Raw genomic sequence first — 20,043 nt, forward strand, 5'->3', positions numbered from 1 at the left:
CACTTTTGAACCCTAGTGGCTACAGGACATTACTAGGCTGTTATAATTTTAATTGTTTTCTTACCCTGGCTACTTGTCTCATTACATTTTTGTTGTCTTCCTGGGACTACTAAATGTATTTGCAAGTAAAACAGATGTTTTGTACAAATCTAAATGTATCATCTCTACTACATTTCTTATTTGTTAGTATTAGAAAAAAAAAATGAGACTGTCAAACAAACCCTGCCAGTTTGAGTGAAACAATCATTGTGTCCCCAGACATATTGGGCCTCCCATTCTTAGCACTTCTTTGCAAATAGCTTTTTTTCTCTATTCTCTACAGGCTGATACGTTGAAAGAGAGATATCAAAAAATTGGTGACACCAAAAGGAATACTCCTATTGAAGCTCTCTGTGAAAACTTTCCAGGTAGGATGCTGAAAGGACACTTCAGCCAGTGTGACTGAAGCTTTGAAGGAGGTGGAGACTATGTCTCAGTAACTCTAGATAAGGGTGCCCTCCAGAAGATTTATATTTCCTTTTATTATTACTTAAGATAGGTTTTAGGAGTTCCTGTCGTGGCGCAGCAGAAACGAATCCAACTAGGAACCTTGAGGTTGCAGGTTCAGTCTCTGGCCTTGCTCAGTGGGTTAAGGATCCGGCATTGCCGTGAGCTGTGGTGTAGGTTGCAGACGCGGCTCGGATCTAGCGTTGCTCTGGTTCTGGTGTAGGCCATTGGCAACTGCTCCAATTAGACCCCTAGCCTAGAAACCTCCATATGCCATGGGTGCAGCCCTCAAAAGACAAAAGATAAGAAAAAGAAAAAGATAGGTTTTATCACTTTGCAAAACATCAGTGTCAAATAGTCTATACAGATACACTTTGCTTGGCTTGGCCCAGAGCTTCTCCCCATGAGAAGCTTTCAGCTAATGAGTATGGCCTTTAACTCTTTCCTAACAGAGGAGATGGCAACCTACCTGCGATATGTCAGGCGGTTAGACTTCTTTGAAAAACCTGACTATGAGTATTTACGGACACTCTTCACAGACCTCTTTGAAAGGAAAGGCTACGCCTTTGACTACGCCTATGACTGGGTCGGGAGGCCTATTGTAAGTATCCTCTTTTTACCTCCTCACCTCAGACCAGTGCTGTGTCCCCTGTTTACTTGCCAGACTTTCTGCTTAAATGTATGGGGAAAAAATGCACTCCTTGGACTATAGACTTGACATTTGCCAATCTTTTCAGGATGATGCCCTGAGTTGTTTTCACTAGAGTAATAAGGGAGTTACTCTTCCTTCCTGTGTTTTTAAGATATGACCAATATCCTCTAAGATACCAGAATTTAAGTTAGCTTTTAAGAAGTTTTATTTGAGCAATCCAGGAGCTGGTCCTACATAAACCGTTAAGGTACTTCTGAGGTGTGGAACCTAATACCATAGGAAACTTTTGCATTTACTCTTCTGGCCTGGGGTCCACAGAGCCTGGAGAGCATGGTAACAGTCATCACTGTAGAACATTTTTTTCTTTGCGAAGGTAAACTACTCTCCAATGAACTATTGAGGACCAAACTGTCTCCCTTTTGCAGATAAGCAAACTGAGAAGGCAAGAAAACTTGAAACTGCCCTCGGTGGCTGAAAATAATAATTACTACTATTCTGTGAAAATTAGTATGATGCTCTCATTTGTAAAGGCATTAAGTTGAACCTATTTTCCCCATTTGACGTTTTGTTACATTTTTCTAGCCTACTCCAGTAGGGTCAGTTCATGTTGACTCTGGTGCATCTGCAATAACTCGAGAAAGCCACACACACAGGGATCGGCCCTCACAACAGCCTATACGAAATCAGGTATGTGTTGGACCTACATTGTTTCAGAAATTCCCCTTCTTCGTGGCTAATACGAAATCCCAGATTACTCAGATTCTCTGCCTAAATATATATACTGAAATTAAAAACAAAGGGCTTACCATCACTCACTGTTGTGATGTGGCATTCCAGTACCCCCCAGTCTTGTGTAATGGCACTGAGGTGTGGCCAAGTGTCTTGTATGAAGCATCCACTCCAGAGAAGCTGGGCCTATCAGAATCTGCTGGCCGAAAGGGGCAGTATACCACAGGCCCACAGACATATTGGTGGGACAGGGCAGCCTGCTTTGGGTATCATCTGCAGTCCAGTGTAGAGTTCTCACCGGTGTTAGTTTTTCCTTGCTGATCAAGAAGGGTGTGTAATTTGGACTTCCATTTGACCTGTGCATGAACTGGCGTGAACCTCCACCCCATCTATGTCCCTGTATCCAGGTTAACTCTAGAGCTAGTCAAGTTCTGAACCGGTAGTGAAGACTCAGCTTTGTTTTAGGCCATTCCAGAGAAGGCCATGCCATCCATCTTTCAGTGCTCATGGTTTGGGAAACTAGTGGTTTGGATGAGCAGCTTCTCTCACCCTAAAGAGAGAAGAGGCAACCCCCCCCCCCCCCCGCAAAAAAAATCAACAAATTCGACAACATCTTTTTAAAAGGGTAACTGATTGGGAAGTAAACATTAATGATGTTAATCCTTATGTCATGTATATTGCTAAGAAAAAAATGAGTACCTCAGTAGTTAAAGCAGCAAATAATAATAAATAGATACATATACACATAATCATTATCAAATTAGCTTGTTCCCCCTCATTCCTGATCTCACTGTTTTATATTCACAGACATTTTTACAATAAAATGCAAAAACACTTATCTCACAGGTGTACATGTGAAAGTACATGGATTAAAAATACCATATAGAGGAGTTCCTTTCGTGGCTCTGTGGGTTAAGAGCCCAACTAGTGTCCATGAGGATGTGGATCAATCCCTGGTCTCACTCAGTGGGTTAAGGATCCGGCATTGCCATGAGCTGCTGTGTAAGTTACAGTTGCAGCTCGAATCTGGTGTTGCTATGGCTGTGGTGCAGACTGGCAACTGCAGCTCCGATTCAACCCCTAGCACAGGAACTTTTCATATGCCACGAGTGCAGCCTTAAAACACAAACAAAAAAACTATATAGAATCCAGGTGCCCCCTCCAAAGCAAAAAAACAAGCAAAAAAAAAAAAAGTGTAAAAGTATATACACACACATACCTATACATATAAAGATAGACTCATCAGTAGGTGTATACTTTTGGCAAAATGTGTGGCATGTTGGGTAAGAAAAACATTTGTGAAGGAAATCTATACATTAGAGAGTACATAAAAGAGAGTATACAGGCAAAAAAGTGGGACTTAGCAAACTTGTGTCCACTAATCGAGTCCAGAGTTGCATACTTTAATCAAAGCAGTTGACTAAGGATTTTCTTTTGACTGGCTTGACAGCAGAGTACTTAGACTTCTGCACTTGTTCTCCCATACCCCTTTTAAAAACTGTGGAGTGCACAGTTCAGCTGACACACTCATGCATTGCTCTTGACTTTGCAAGTTAGAAATTTTCTAGAGGAGTTCCTGTCATGGTGCAGTGGTTAATGAATCCAACTAGGAACCATGACATTTCAGGTTCGATCCCTAGCCTTGCTCAGTGGGTTGAGGATCCAGAGTTGCCGTGAGCTGTGGTGTAGGTTGCAGATGCGGCTCGGATCCTGCATTGCTGTGGCTCCGGCATAGGCTGGCAGCTACATCTCTGATTAGACCCCTAGCCTGGGAACCTCCATATGCCAAGGGAGCGGCCCCAGAAAAGGCAAAAAGACAAATAAATAAATAAATAAATAAATTCTCTAGAAAATAATTTGATAAAGTTACTTTTCTCTGATAGAATACATTTACCTCTTGGAATCAGTCATAATAAAACAACCCAAGATAAAATTAAGTTCTGTGCATTAACCTGTCACAGCGCCATTTATTTAAAAAAAAATTTTTTTTTTTGCTGTTTTAGGGCCACACATCAGGCATATGGAAGTTCCCAGACTAGGGGTCGAATTTGAGCTACAGCTGCTGGCCTAAATCACAGCCACAGCAATGCAGGATCTGAGCCACGTCTGCAACCTACACCACAGCTCACAGCAATGCCGGATCCTTAACCCACTGAGCAAGGGCAGGGATCGAACCCGCACCTCCATGGATCCTAGTTGGGTTCATTAACCACTGAGCCACAAAAGGAACTCACACAATGCCATTTCTAGCAAAGTTTTAGAAATAATAAACCTACTCATATTCAAGAGAGGTTATAGATCTGCTTAAATACTTTATCAAATAAATTCGGTTATAGTAAAATGAATTGTAATGCTTTTATTTGGTGGAATATTATATAGCTGCTTAAAATAATATTTAGGAAAACCTAGCAACCTGAAAATGTTTATATAGTGAAGAAATCATAATACCAAATTAAAAATACCTCATGATTCCCTTTAAGGGGAGGGAAAATGAGAAAATCAATGGGAGGAGATAATGCCAAAATAGTTACAGAAGTAGTGAAAGTTGTAGTGTTGTGGGTAATATTTTCCAGACTATTCAATAATGAAGTTATGTTACCTTATAAGGAAAACTACATTTAAGTAGTAAAGGCATGGAAAAGAAAAAAAATAATTTAAGTAGTCAGCAAAGTCATAACTGCTGGCTCAGGTTTTCAAAATATTTGAAAACTAAAATATGTGTTTCCTTTCATTTCCCTTGTCTTTTTTGCTTCATTGAATTCATAATCAATGCTGCTGTTCTGAGTGAATTTTATAGGGAAAAAGGATGATTGAAAAGCCAGATTGGGGTGAAAAGGAAGTCATACCTAGTGTCTGAATAGAAGTACAGTGAAATTCAGTGTAATTTTACGTGAAAGGTCATTAAACCAGGATGTGTAATTAGGAAATCTCGTCTGCAGGGCAGTGAACTTTTTGAAGAGTCGATTTGTCTTTTTTTGTTGTTGTTGTAGGGCTTTTAGTATCCCATTGCTGCTAAGGGATCAAAATTCCCCACATGAGTGCAAATTTTACACCTCCTTTCTAGCAGGATTCTGAATTCTTGCTGGGTAGAATTCTTTCTGCACAGTGCACTGCGGGTAAATGGATTTTTAGTTCAGCCTTTACACTGTATCTTAGTCTTTGGTCTCATTGCTTGTGTTCCAGCATTAGGGTTGCTTCCTTTAAGGGTTTTTTGTTTGTTTGCTTGCTTTTTTTTTTTTTTTTTTTTTTTTTTAGAGCCATTCTTTTCAAGTTTTGAAGTCAGCAAAAGAAGAAAGAAAAATCTCTCCTTGAGAAAGATTGAAAGATATTTACTTTAGGGACAGCTCACCTTTTCAGCAATTTTGACTCAGTAAATCTAGCTAAGGACTTGCTATGTGAATGTATATCCTCACAATACGAAGATAAATAGGGAGTCCTTGTCCTAAAAGAACTGACAAGCAGATAAGCCAAGTAGCCAGATAACTTATAACACAAGGCAGAGCAGATCAGCAGCCCAAGTTACAAATGATTTATCTTCAGGGATTTGGAAGGAGACTTTGCATCCAGTCTGAGCATGACAAAAAATTTCATAAAAGCTGCATTTTAAATGCTCTTGGGGAGTTCCCTTCATGGCTCAGTAGTTAACGAATTCGACTAAGAACCATGACGTTGCGGGTTCGATCCCTGGCCTTGCTCAGTGGGTTGAGGATCCGGCGTTGCTGTGAGCTGTGGTGTAGGTTGCGGATGTGGCTTGGATCCTGCGTTCTGCGGCTCTGGTGTAGGCTGGCGGCTACAGCTCCGATTGGACCCCTAGCCTGGGAACCTCCATATGCCTCGGGTGCGGCCCTAGAAAAGGCAAAAGGACCAAAAAAAAAAAAATTCTCTTGGAAGAACTGGATGAAAATGTCAGAGGCATTCCAAGCAAAAAGGATATAGGAGGAACAACAAATTACCTAGTTCCATTTTACTAAAATAGATGCTGTGAATAAAGAAGACATGGCTAGGAAAATAGGTTGGAGCCATTCAGTAAGGCTCCCAAAACGCTGGGCTGCTGGAAAGTTAGTACTTAATTTCAGTAGGGAATAGGTTTTTTTAACGGAGATGGTAAGATCGAAACTTTGCTTTAGGGAGTTCCCCTTGTGGCACAACAGGATTGGCAGCGTCTTGAGAGCACCAAGATGCAGGTTTCATCTCCGGCCTAGCACAGTGGATCTGGTGTTTCTGCAACTGCAGCTTAGGTTGAAACTGCAGTTCAGATCTGATCCCTGGCCTGAGAACTCCATATGCCGCAAGGCAGCCAAAACAAACAAACGTACAAAAAAAAACCCCTTGCTTTTGAAATCTTTTGACATAGAAGGTGGAAAAAGCCTGGCAGCCACCACAGTGACCAATAAGACAGTGAGTTCTCTTGAGAGGTAAAGAGGGTCTAGGTGGGCTGTAGTGGTGAAAAAGGAAAAATGGTAGAGGGATATAATATATCAGAATTGGCAGCTCACAAGAATGGCAGGGTTGAGGGAGAAGAATGAGTCAAAGCTGTTGCTGTGCATTCCAGCTGAAGATGGCTGTCAAAACCCGTCATTTGGAAATGACATTGATAATAATGCCTGAAAAGCCTCCTTATTCTGGATAAATCTGCCCATCAACTGTGTGGTAGAGGAGTAAGCCTGGGATTAATAGTCCCATATTTAGAGCAGGAACAGAAGGAGGAGGAGCTCAGAACTTGGCTTTAGCTTATCTCAAGACTTTAGGACAGGGTTCATGCTGGAACATAGGTTCAGTCCCTGACCCGGTACAGTGGGTTAAGGATCCAGCAGTGCAGCTTCGGAATAGGTCACAACTGCAGCTTGAATCTGATCTCTAGCCTGGGAACTCAGTATGCCACAGGGTGGCCAAAAACGGGAAAAAAAAAAAAAAAGGAATAAAAAGAAAAAGGCTCTACGGGAGTTCCTGTTGTGGGTCAGCAGGTTAAGAACCCAACATAGTGTCCATGAGGATCCAAGGTCGATCCCTGGTCTTGCTTAGTGGGTTAAGGATCTGGCATTGCCTTCAGCTGCAGTATTGCTATCAGATGCGGCTCGAATTTGGTGTTGCCGTTGCTGTGGCATAGGCCTGCCTGCAGTTGCAGCTCTCATTCGACCCCTAGCCCGGGAATTTCCATATGCCACAGGTATAGCCACACACACACACAAAAAAGACTTGGAGTTCCCGTCGTGGCGCAGTGGTTAACGAATCCAACTAGGAGCCATGACGTTTTGGGTTCGATCCCTGGCCTCGCTTAGTGGGTTAAGGATCCGGCTTTGCCCTGAGCTGTGGTGTAGGTCGAAGATGCGGCTCAGATCTGGCGTTGCTGTGGCTCTGGTGTAGGCTGGCAGCTACAGCTCCAATTAGACCCCTAGCCTGGGAATCTCCATATGCCTCGGGAGCAGCCCAAGAAATGGCAAAAAAACAAACAAAAAAAAAAAGACTTAAGCCAAACTCTGATTCAAAAAAATAACATGTACCCCAATGTTCATAGCAGCACTATTCACAATAGCAAGACATAGAAGCAACCTAAGTGTCCATCAACAGAGGAATGGATAAAGAAGATGTGGCTTGTGGACACAATGGAATTTTGTTCAGCCATAAAAAGAATGAGATTATACCATTGCAGCAACATGGATGGACCTAGAGATTATTATGCTCAGTGAAGTAAGTCAGACAGGGAAAGACACATATCATATGATATCACTTATATGTGGAATATAATAAAAATGATACAAAAGAACTTATTTAGAAAACAGATTTCAGAATGAATCTTATGGTTGCTATAGGTGAAACCATTGGAAGGAGGGGAGAATTGAGAGGGTGGGAATAGCTTATACAAACTACTGCGTAAAATAGATGATTAATGAGAACCTACTGTACAGCACAGGAAAATCTACTCAATGGTTTGTAATAACCTATATGGGGAACAAATGTATATATTTATATCAATGACTGATTAACATTGCTGTACACCTGAAACTAACATTGTAAATCAATTATACTCCAATAAAATAAAATTTTTAAAAAACAGGCAATAGAACATTTAAGCTTTTGGGGGCCTCAGCTTCTACAAGAGGAAGCCTTGTAAGGCAGGATCTTTATTATTTGGTCCCTGCTACATCCCTAACACCTGACAGAATGTCTGGACTAGTAGGTACTTGATAAATAATTGTTTGAATGACGAAGGAATCTATCTGTCAGAGGAGGAGAGTAGATGAAATCAGATGTTTGTTTAAAGTACAGATTTTTATTTAATCTTTCATGGAAAATAAATTTTAAACTTTTTTTCCTTCTTGTTTTTTTCTCTTTCTATAAAGCCATTCTGCTTTGTTTGACAGCCATAGTAGGGCTAGATTGTCTGCTTAAGGGGAAGGATGTAAAAAAATACAGCAGGCTTTGCTGCAAAGCAAGTTCAGGAGATTGTATTAGTTCTTCTCCATCACGAAGTTTTCGGGAAAATTTTGCTTTGCTGATCTTGAATGTAGTTATATTGCGTTGAGTGTTATTTGGTCCCTAGATGCAGTAATAGATCCCACACGTACTGCGTTTAGTTTCTATTTTATCTTATTTTTTCGTCCGTGCCTATGGCTTTCGGAAGTTCCCTGGCTAGGGATCAAACCTTTGCCACAGCAGCAACCTGAGCCAAGCAGTGACAGGCCAGCACTGGATCCTTAACCCATGGAGCCACCAGGGAACTCCCTTTTTCCAATAATTTTTTCTGCAAAGAACTGCATTTAAACTCACCTATATTGGATGTGTCTTTTGAAACTATTTTAATACCAGACACTTAAGAATAATTTCTTTGAACATTAATTTGCCCAGCTAGAGAACCATAATTAAGTTGTGACTTTGGGTAGAGCAGCTATTCCTAACAGCTAGATCCACTCAAAAAAATCCCAACAGGTTGGTCTTTTCTGTCATTTTACCCTTGTTTTTTGTCCTTTCCCAGTTCCAGAGATAATCAGTGTTGCCATGACTCAGGTTCCTCTTAAAGAACTCTGCATCAATATCCATCAGGAAGGCAACGAAAACTTAATAGATCTGCCTGTTTCTACCTGGCAGAGCTTCCCCTGCATTCTCTGGTCAAATTCAATCAGGAAGTAAGTCCTGCCAGAATCCAGATAGCTCATATTAAGGTGCAGTATATGTCACTGTCAGCGGTTTTATGCAGGTACACTAAATATAGAATGTTACACTGACTGGGATGTGCATGCAGCAAGACACTTCCTTTCAGAACTTTAAATCTAAGCTTGTGACAATCCTTATTCAGGTATATGCTACACAAATATGTACTACCCTGGTTCAATTTATTTTATTATTTTATTTTATTTTATTTTATTTTATTGCTTTTTTTGGCTGCACCTGCAGCATGTGCAGGTTCCCAGGCTAGGGGTCGAACTGGAGCTGTAGCCACCAGCCTGCACTACAACCCCAGCAACGCAGGATCGGAGCTGTGTCTGCAACCTACACCACAGCTCACAGCAATGCCAGATCCTTAACCCACTGAATGAGGCCAGGGATTGAAACTACAACCTCATGGTTACTAGTCGGATTCGTTTACACTGAGCCACGATGGGAACTTCATTCGGTTTTAATAGTTTCCTTTTTTCTCCCATTGACCCCTTTTATCTGATGGGTTTTCTGTGGGCATTTGAAGAAGGTATACTTGGTCTGAAAGGTAAGGGAGAACAGATCTATTTTGAGGTTGGGAAGAGTTATAATGGCCACTAAGAATTATTCAATTCTACTAGAAATGGTGTCCCACCTGTGATAATATTGAATCCTCATATATTACATATTTGTTTTTATAGGAACAGCATATGTTTAAAGGAAAGAGTTTATCCTTTGTAATTTTCTACTAGATGAACTGTTCACTTACAGATTCTCCAGTTTGACTAGACACGAAAATATCATCAGAGATCAGTAAAGCTGATCCATCATCCTTCCAGAAGGACCATATTTAAACTAACTCAAGGGTTCTTTTTGTGGCACAGCAGAAACAAATCCAACTAGTATCCATGAGGATGTGGATTCAATCCCTGTCCTCACTCACTGGGTTAAGGATCCAGCGTTGCCATGAGCTGTGGTGTAGGTTGCAGATGAGGCCCAGATCCCGTGTTGCTGAGGCTGTGGCGTAGCCTGGTGGTTATAACTCCAATTTGACCCCTAGCCTGGGAACCTCCATATGCCACAGGTGTGGCCCTAAAAAGCAAAAATAAATAAATAAGCTCAGTACTTTATAAACACAAGAAATATAAACAACAAAATTTAAAAGGGTGAAATCATATCAAGTTCTAAAGAAGATATGCCCCATTAAGAGTGGTTCAGATTTGTTCTGTTCTGTTTGTGTATAGTTTCCAAGGGATTAGGTTTAAAGAGTATATAGCCTCAGAAAATATGTTATGGTTTAGCACTCTGGCACTTACTAAATGAAGCTTCTTTTAAGCATAGCTTTTCCAGAGGGGAGATTTGGCCAGATTGCTAAGTAGATGGTCAGAAATCTTCATAAAATGAATACCTTCATTGTTATTTTTTAAAGTCTCATAGCTTTTTAAAAAGATCTATGAATTCACCATTCCCTTCCTTTTACAGAGTACTGCTTTATTTTCAGCGAGATTCAGAGTTTGCTGATTTAGAGGTCAGATGAGTTTGCTCAGAGGTCATTTGCCTCTGCTGAACCTGTGTGTAATTTCCTAACTTGCTGCCTGCTATCTACAGGAGCTCAGGTGCAGGGATTGCTCTGCTATCCTCCTGCGTAGAGCTCATTGCAGAAAGGACTGTCCCTTCTCATTTCTGGAACCTTAATTCCAAGGGGATATTGAAACAAGCAAGTGCAAAAATGAAATTCAGTCCTTTTCCTAGTTTCTCTCGTCCGTCACCTGGTCTCTGCTGCTCACCTCTGCCCTTAATTCATTTTTCCATATTACACATTTTCTTCTGTTTTCATATTACACGTTTTGTTCTGTCTGTATGTGCTGGTCAGTATTTTGTATGTCAGCACATAGCCTGTGTTCTGAGGCACCTCCTCATGAGAAAGTGATTCCTATCCTAGATAAATCATCATTCTGTAGGGGAGGTGTCTTATGCCATTTTGAGTAGGAACAGGCAGGATTTGAATAGAGTTTCAAACCTCTAGGATGGCTCCTGTGATTTTTTTTTTTCTCACAGCTTCACAGAATTGATGCTACTGTCTCTGTGGGCCTAGATAGTATTGGGCTTAGAAATAATCTTTTCCAGGAGTTCCTTGGTGACTCGGCAGTTTAAGGATCCAGTGTTGTCACTGGTGTGGCTCAGGTCGCTGCTGTTGCATGGGTTTGATTCCTGGCCCAGGAACTTCCATGTGCCATGGATGTGGCCAAAAAAGAAAAAGAAATAAGCCTTTCCAGCTTGTTATCAGTGATTTTCAAATATCTCTGATATTTGATCAAGTTTGTAGAGTATGAGAAGTCACTGTTTGCACAGCTGACAGATTGCATATAATAATCATGTCTGGCTTAGGAAATTTGGTTGTTTCATGAGCTTAATAGAAGGAAGTTTTTGCTTTTGTTAAAGTAAACACTGTAATAACATTACCAGCTTTTTCAAAATTTCATACTTATTATAATACAATATTTTTAATACACTGTTAAAATTTTGTTTAATCTTGGAAGTGTCCTAAGACAAAATGTAATCTAGTGTATTCATTGTTAACCTTTTGGTACTATTCATTCTCTATTCTTGCTAATTATAATTGAAGACTATAATTATAGTGAAGTCTAGAGGACTGACGTGGGAGGCCAACATGTTCTGTATAGATGGCAACTTTTGAAGTATTGTAGAAGCCGTAAAGTAAAATGGATAGGGAGTTCCCATCGTGGCTCAGTGGTTAACTAATCTGACTAGGAACCATGAGGTTGCAGGTTCGATCCCTGGCCTTGCTCAGTGGGTTAACGATCCGGCGTTGCCGTTAGCTGTAGTGTAGGTCGCAGACGCAGCTCGGATCCCACTTTGCTGTGGCTGTGGCATAGGCTGGCAGCTACAGCTCCAATTAGACCCCTAGCCTGGGAACCTCCATATGCCAAAGGAACGGCCCTAGAAAAGGCAAAAAAAAAAAAAAAAAAAAGTAAAATGGTTAAAGTTCTTTATAGATATAATTGACATTAATATTTGAAAATAAAGAATAGGATTTGGGAATTTGATTGCTACAACATGGGGAAGATATTTGCCTACCTTCTGCTTCAGAAAAGTAGCTTTATCTCCGGTAAAAATTTGAGATAATTCTCAAGCCATAAATGGAGGTGATTATCTGGGGCATTTTCACACTGTTTCCTTGCCTTCTTGTTGGTGTCATTCTCCCTACTCTCTGTCCTTGAATCCCTTCCAGGAGACGCTTCCTCTGCCCTAGGCACATGCGGTTTTGACTTTTACACTAGGCTTCTATGTTTTCCCTTTACTACTTTTTGTAGCTTTGCCTTTGATTCATGCTCTGCTGGATTGCTGCTGCTTTGTTTCTACATTCACCTCCTGGATTGTAAACCAAGCATTTCCATGCAGGTAATGCAATCACAACTGAAGATTTTAAAGCGTTACCCCAAGGAATTCCCACTACTTGAGATTCCCGTTCCTGCCTTTGGGGATTTACATGCTCCATGTGGACCTTTGCCTTTCAAGTAATGCAGAGAGATTGATTTTGCTGAATGACTCTTCTACCCATGAATGCTCCTGATTGCTTTTTAGACAGACACCTTGCATGGATGAGTTTTAAGAATGAAGGTTTACATGCTGATCTCCTCTACCGGTTTGCTTGGTGTAACTGGCCCCTGTGTTGATTATTCCTAATAATAACCCCTGTGTACATAGCATTGCCTAGAATACTTTTTAAGGGAAGGTCGACTAGCTGAGTACTGTAGTTGTTGACATTCCTTGGTTTCATTTAGCTCCTAGGCACTCAGTTGCTTTCTAAAACTGGCAAATGACTCCTTCTACTACATCAACTTCTAGGTACCAGTCCAAGCTCTTAAATTCCAGAAAAGAATAGTCATAAAGTTTAGCATTATGGTGAGAAGTAATTCCCAAAGTTGGAGTTCCCTTTGTGGCTCAGTGATAATGAACCTGGCTAGTTATCCATGAGGACTCGGGTTCGATCCCTGGCCTTGCTCAGTGGGTTAAGGATCTGGCATTGCTGTGACTGTGGTGTAGGTTATAGATGTGGCACAGATCTGGTGTTGCTGTGGCTGCGGCATAGGCTGGCAGGTGCAGCTCTTATTCAGCCCCTAGCCTGGCCTGGGAACTTCCATATGGCACGGGCGCAGCGCTAAAAGGAAAAAAGAAAAAAGAAGAAGAAGAAATTCCCCAAGTAATAAACCAGCACCCCAGGTTCAACTCTGTCACTTGGTTTTGTTGGTTCCGTGAATATAGGGGGTATTGGGGAGCAGCAGAAAGTCCTGTCATATGTTCTTCACTTGTCACAGTGGAAGCATTTATGAAGCAATCTGGAATGCTAGCGTCCTTCTCTCTTCGAAAGATAAATAGTACATTGCTTTGAGGATGGAGATGGACTGTGACTTTTAGGCCTTTGAAAAAAATGTCTCGCTCTTTTCGTTTAGGCAAAAATCTTTAATTATTTCAACAAATTACCTGTTTAGCTAGAGTGAGTGTGAACAAGTACATAGCTTTATGAATCAGACAGTAGCATCAAACCAGACTTCTTACACGTATTTCAGTAAAAATAGACATAATAATTGATCCAGGTGTCCAGAATTTTTTAAGCTTAAAAGCACATGTGTGTTTTATGTACATTTTATCTGCCTTAAAAACAAATGCAAAACAGATGTTCATGAAAGAAGCAATTACATTGAATATATATCATAGAATTCAAAATAGCACTAAATGGTTTATAAAGGTCTGGATATTTTTTGAGCATTTAAATTTTTTGAGAACTGACAATTCTGTAGAATAGTTTCAGAGCTTAAATAATCTACTTAAATGTTACAGAAAGCTTATAAAGTCCTAGAGAGAACTGAAGAGGCTGTCACGAAAAGATACTAGAGATATATTCTCAAATCTCCGGTAGTGAGAATTAATGAAATGACGTGCTCTGTGGATTTTGGTTTATGAAACAGTTATGATTATGTTATAAACCACAGTCATTTTGGGAAAATTAAAACCTGAACCTCTTGTTGGCAGAATTAATTGGAGTAGGGAATATTTAGGTAGCTTTGATTCTCTCAAATGTGGCTAGCAGTATACAACTAAACTTTTTTTGTAAGAGTCTACATAGCAAGCAAGTTAATACAGTTGCCTTCTTACCAAATATGCTCATTCCCTGAAGAAAATCAGAAAACATGGCCAGGATCTTTTTTGTTTGATTGTTTGCTTGTTTTGTTTTCTTTTTGTTTTTGTTTTTTAGGACTGCACCCTTGGCACATGGAGGTTCCCAGGCTAGCGGTCTAATCGGAGCTATAGCTGCCAGCCTACACCACAGCCATAGCAATGCCAGATCTGAGCCATGTCTGCAACCTACACCACAGCTCACGGCAACGCCAGATCCTTAACCCACCGAGCGATGCCAGGGATCAGACCCGAAACCTCATGATTCCTAGTCTGATTTGTTTCCACTGCGCCATGACAGGAACTCCCATGGCCAGGATCTTTTATAGTTCTGTTACCTACATGACTTCATATCCCATTAATAAAGAAGATGAGTAAGTTGTAGCTGGTGTACAATGCTTTTTTTTTTTTTTTTTTAATGGGAAAAGTCCTTTTGGTGATTTATAGATGAGCTTTAACAAGTCTTGTCAATGAGTTACAAAAGAGGTTGAGTGAAATGTAACTTCAAACTACTACTACTTCACTCTTCTTTTTTATAAAATAAACATTTATGGCTGTGAACATTTCTGATATTTATAGCATCCTTACTGGTTTTCATGCAGAGCAGCAATATTACAACCCAGCCCCTGCTGCTGTTTATATCAGCAGCAATTAAAATTTGGTTTACTAATCCCTCACTGCTGCCTCTCCAACACCTCATTTTTCATTTTTGTAGAGCCTTAGGACTGTTACAGCTGAACATCATGATGTTAACACCTCCTCAGCCATCTGGCACAGGGGAAGAGGCACCTAAACAGAATCTTCTGAACAAATATCACATATGAGCAAGATCAGAATAGTGTGAGATCTAAAAACAGGTAAAGAAGAAATGAAGAGAGCCTGAATGATAGCAAAGGTGAAAGCAGAACCCAACAAGGGTTTGATTTGAAAGCCTTCCTTTTGCTGGGAAAAGATCTGCCTCTTGCTTTCTAGAAGAAAATAATTTGTAGTAGTCATATCTAAACTTTTTCTAATTTCAGACTAGAGGATGTTAGCTAGAGGAATCTGAAAAATGTCATAGCCTTATTTCCCTCCCCCATCATTTCATATTCTTGACCTGTGAACCTACTTCTGAAGAGAGGCTTTTGTTCATTCTTCTGGATAAAAAAGCATATTAAGCTACTGCCTATTTTATCTTAGTTGAAAGTCTTCTGGAATTTATATTAAGAGTAGTGGGCTCCTTGTTCATGGAAAAGGCATATTATCTTGATTCCTAATGCTAGGAATTTTTCTGTATTGACTGCTGTCTATTTAGATAGATCTTTAGTCAGTGAAATGATTTGTGAGTATGATTATTCCTTTGTTCAACAGTCCTAACATTCTGAATTTGGTCTGCTTATTGGCTACTTAAGTTTTACTAATATGGAAGCTAAAAGGTGATTCCAGCTTTTGATATTTTTTTTTCAAACCTCCTCTTTTGGCGATTATTGTTTTTCTGTGTCTAGGTGAGGATGTATGCTAGAGACTGTCATGTGTTGGCTCATTAGGCTGAAAAGAATGTAGCCAAGCTGTCTTTATCTCAGTGCTTTGCAGCAGTTGTTAGTTCAAAATCCAAAACAAAAGCAAAACCCCTAGGGACACTAATGTACTTGATTTTGTTATTGCTTGCTGTTGCTTCACCTTTCCTTCCATATCTTGCTCTCATGCTTCCTAATCCCTGAGCAGACTGCATCGTCAGAGCGCCGAGGAGAGTGGGAAATCCAGCCCAGCCGGCAGACCAATACCTCATACCTGACGTCTCACTTGGCTGCAGACCGCCATGGGGGATCAGTGCAGGTACTTACTGCCTTTATTGCCTTTTCCTGGCCCTCCCAGCTTGGCTGGTAGAATGTTGGCTTGCTTCTGAAACTCAGGTTTCTTTAGAATGGAAACTTATAGCAAGGTTCAGGTGCTTTTATAGTTAGCTGAATATCTGTGTGCTGATTTGTTGCCTAGGTGGACTTGTAAGAATCACTTGTTGAGATGTTTGCTGGTTGTTGTCATTGACCAAGGCATATCTGTATGATTTCTGGTTAAACTGGTCCTACAAACTTGATCTACTTTTGATAGACCATAAAATAATGTCAAGGTAGAGAAGTGTGGTAGTGTCAAGGCTGGGGATTGTGAAGACCTGAAATATTTAAAATAAGCATTTTTGTTTTGTTTTGTTTTTTGTTAGAGGACTGAATATGTAACTCATTCCATGATAATATATGCCTTAGCACATAAGGTGAGATTGTTCATTGGTCCAACTAAACCCTTTATGAATGAATACCCAAGAAGTCTGGCTATTTCTTTTTTCTTGCTGGAATAAGTGTGTGGTCTTAGGGAATTATTTCTGATTTCACTTGGACTGTTTTGACTCTCTATTCTCTCTTGTATTCAAGAACATCTTGTGTCTTTTAATATATATGTCACTATTTTAATAATCTTAACCTGAATATTTTTAACATCCTGGTAAGTGACATCACTAGCTGGGACACACAGGTGAACCAAGAGCTACCAAATATAGGGAGTTCCCGTCGTGGCGCAGTGGTTAACGAATCCGACTAGGAACCATGAGGTTGCGGGTTCGATCCCTGTCCTTGCTCAGTGGGTTAAGGATCCAGCATTGCCGTGAGCTGTGGTGTAGGTCGCAGACATGGCTCGGATCCCATGTTGCTGTGGCTCTAGCATAGGCTGGTGGCTACAGCCCCAATTAGACCCCTAGCCTGGGAACCTCCATATGCTGTGGGAGCGGCCCTAGAAAAGGCAAAAAGACCAAAAAAAAAAAAAAAAAAAATGCTACTAAGTATAAATTCTTAGAAAGCCGTGGGCAAGCCTTTTGCACATATAAAAGCATCTTGATAGGCTTGCTTGTTTAGGATATGCCTTTACATGGAATGACTCGCTGAAGACTACGTTTTCTACAGGAAGTTAGGAGATAGCCTTGTCTTGTAAACCAAGGCTGTTCTCATAGGAACATCTAGGTAAAAATGATGGATTGAACATATAAATCTACTCTCATCCCCTCCTGAAACAACACTAGGAGAATGACAAAGAGATTTTTTTTTTTAGGCATAAATCCATATAAGGATGGAGAAAACGGAAAAGGAGGCAACAGCAATCAGATGTCAGAAGCTGGAAAGCAGATGGGCAATGATTAATTAACTTAGGAATCCTAAGAAGACTGAATTCGGAGCCCATGTAGGGGAAAGCTGAGAGCCTATTCACACTGAGGAATCATCAAAAGGCTCAGAAATTGGCCTTGTGGGAGTTCCTGTCATGGCTCAGTGGTTAATGAATCCGACTAGGAACCATGAGGTTGCAGGTTCGATCCCTGGCCTTGCTCAGTGGGTTAAGGATGTGGCATTGCCGTGAGCTGTGGTGTAGGTCGCAGACATGGCTTGGATCCTGCATTGTTGCGTCTCTGGCGTAGGCTGGCAGCTACAGTTCTGATTAGACCCCTAGCCTGGGAACCTCCATATGCCACAGGTACGGCCCTAGGAAAAACAAAACAAAATAAAAAATTTTTTTCATAATACTGAGAACAAAGAGAAGCTCAAGATTCTTTGAGAACAAAAGCGAAGCTCAAGCTTCTAGACAGAGAAAACAGTCACATGCAGATAAAGGATCAGGTCTTAGTATAGTTTCAAATTTCTGAACAGCAGTACTGGAAACTAGAATGCAATGACCAATGCCTTCAAAACTCTGAGGGGAAGTTATTTCCAAAATGTACATCTAGTTGGAATATAGAATAAAGACGTTTTCAGAAATCTGTGGTTCCCAAAATTTTACTTATCATGCACTTTATGAAGATGTAATAAGAGTATGTACGCTATGAAAATGAGTGGATAAACCAAGAAAGAGTAAATATGGGACCCAGGAAACAAGAAATCCATCCCAGGAAAGAAGGCATATAATAGTAAAGTTTGGAGATCCTGTAATGACAGCTGTACACCAGGGGAAGAGGACAGCCTGTCCCAAACAGAGGTGGTCAGGAGGCCTTGAGAGCATTTTTACCAAAAGGACTAGGATACTGATGTGTCAGAATGTCTTGTAAGTAGATAGATGACAGAGTTTGTTGTAATTAGTGATTAGTAAAAAATGTATAAAAGTCTAAATAAAAGTAAATTTTAAAAGATGATTAAGTCCATGGAAAACAAGAAATACAGGGAAAGAAAGATAACTATGGTATACTCCATGGCAGAGCTCTAAATAGATTTTAGTAGTTATAATATGAACACTAAGGATTGCTGTAGTCAGAATTACAGTATAAACTATATGGGAGAATGGAAAAGGTGAATATACTGCCTAAAAATGACAAATCAAGGTGCACGTTATTCAGAGAATAGAGGTAAAATCAAAGGAATCAGTGATAAAGAAAGGGGAAATGATGAGCTGGGGGAAAGAGATTATTGTTTTTCCTAAGAATCCTTGTGAAAATATTTGATTCTTTGTACAGTATGCTTATATAGCTGATAAAAATAAAACCTAACAATTAAAACATATATATATATATATGCACACACACATATCAGTTTCTCATTCACAAAAATTTGTAAGTTTAAAAATAGGCTATTCATGTATTATTATTGAAATGTGAATTATAAGTGTTTGGGGAGGGTAATTTGGCATTACTTGTTAATATCTTTTTTTTTTTTTTTGTCTTTTTAGGGCCATACCCGAGGCATATGGAGGTTCCCAGGCTAGAGGTCAAAAGGGAGCTACAGCTGCCAGCCTGCACCACAGCCATAGCAACACCAGATTCGAGCCACGTCTTTGACCTACGCCACAGCTCACCGGCAACACTGGATCCTCAACCCACTGAGCAAGGCCAGGGATCGAACCCGCCACCTCATGGTTCCTAGTCACATTCATTTCCGCTGCGCCACAACGGGAACTCCGTACCTGTTAATACCTTAAATAGCCATACTTTTTGACCCAGCGAATCCAGTTTCAGATAAATAGCCCTCAAAAATGCACAGATTCTAGAAAAATACTGTTAAAAGAAATGAGTCTCATTTGTAATTTTAAATTGTCTGGTAGTCACATTAAAAAATAAAAAGAAACAAGTGAAACTAACTTTAATAATATATTTAAACCAATATCTCTAAAATAGTTACACATGCAGTCACGATTAAAAATATTAGATTTTTTTGTTTTTCTTTTTACAGTTGCACCTGTGGCATATGGAAATTTCCAGGCTAAAGGCCGAATCAGAACTGCAGCTGCAGAGTTCCCGTCGTGGCTCAGTGGTTAATAAATCTGACTAGGAACTATGAGGTTGCAGGTTCGATCCCTGGCTTGCTCAGTGGGTTGAGGATCCAGCATTGCTGTGAGCTGTGGTGTAGGTCACAGATACAGCTCGGATCCTGCGTCGCTGTGGCTGTGGTGTAAGCCAGCGGCTATGGCGTAGGCCAGCGGCTACAGCTCCGATTCGACCCCTAGCCTGGGAACTTCCATATGCCGCGGGAGTGGCCCAAGAAATAGCAAGAAGACAAAAAATAAATAAAAATAAAAAAATAAAAAACTGCAGCTATACCACAGCCACAGCAACGTCAAAACTGAGCCGCATCTGTGACCTATGCCACAGATTGTGGCAGTGCTGGATCCTAAACCCACTGAGTGAGGCCAGGGATTGAACCTGCATCCTCATGGATACTAGTCACATTCTTAACTCACGGAGCCACAATGGGAACTCCTCCAATTTCTGAGACTCTTAAAAGGGATGTTAGCAGTATTAAGGACTAAAGTTCAAAATAGTACCTTACCTTAGTCTGTTTTATGAATAATCCTGTATTAATTACTTTAGTCTTGTATGATATAACCAGAGGAAATGAGAT

At 40.4% G+C, this 20,043-nt stretch overlaps 1 protein-coding gene across 7 annotated transcripts in view; it reads left to right on the top strand.

Moving 5' to 3' along the window:
• CSNK1G1 (casein kinase 1 gamma 1) overlaps positions 1–20,043 on the top strand; it is a 194,006-nt gene that overhangs the window by 155,134 nt on the left and 18,829 nt on the right. For 2 of the 7 annotated variants that reach the window (XR_002344535.1, XM_021093859.1), the window contains exons 8-11: positions 323–407; positions 939–1,087; positions 1,721–1,825; positions 15,905–16,015. Coding sequence is in view for 4 of the 7 variants with exons in the window: in XM_021093859.1 (XP_020949518.1) it covers positions 323–407; positions 939–1,087; positions 1,721–1,825; positions 15,905–16,015 (450 nt within the window). In the remaining 3 variants the exon portion in view is untranslated. The other 5 variants (XR_002344536.1, XM_005659506.3, XR_002344540.1 and 2 more) reach the window with 4 other exon arrangements.

Source organism: Sus scrofa, chromosome 1 (genome assembly GCF_000003025.6).
Source record: "Sus scrofa isolate TJ Tabasco breed Duroc chromosome 1, Sscrofa11.1, whole genome shotgun sequence".
Classification (NCBI taxonomy): domain Eukaryota; kingdom Metazoa; phylum Chordata; class Mammalia; order Artiodactyla; family Suidae; genus Sus; species Sus scrofa.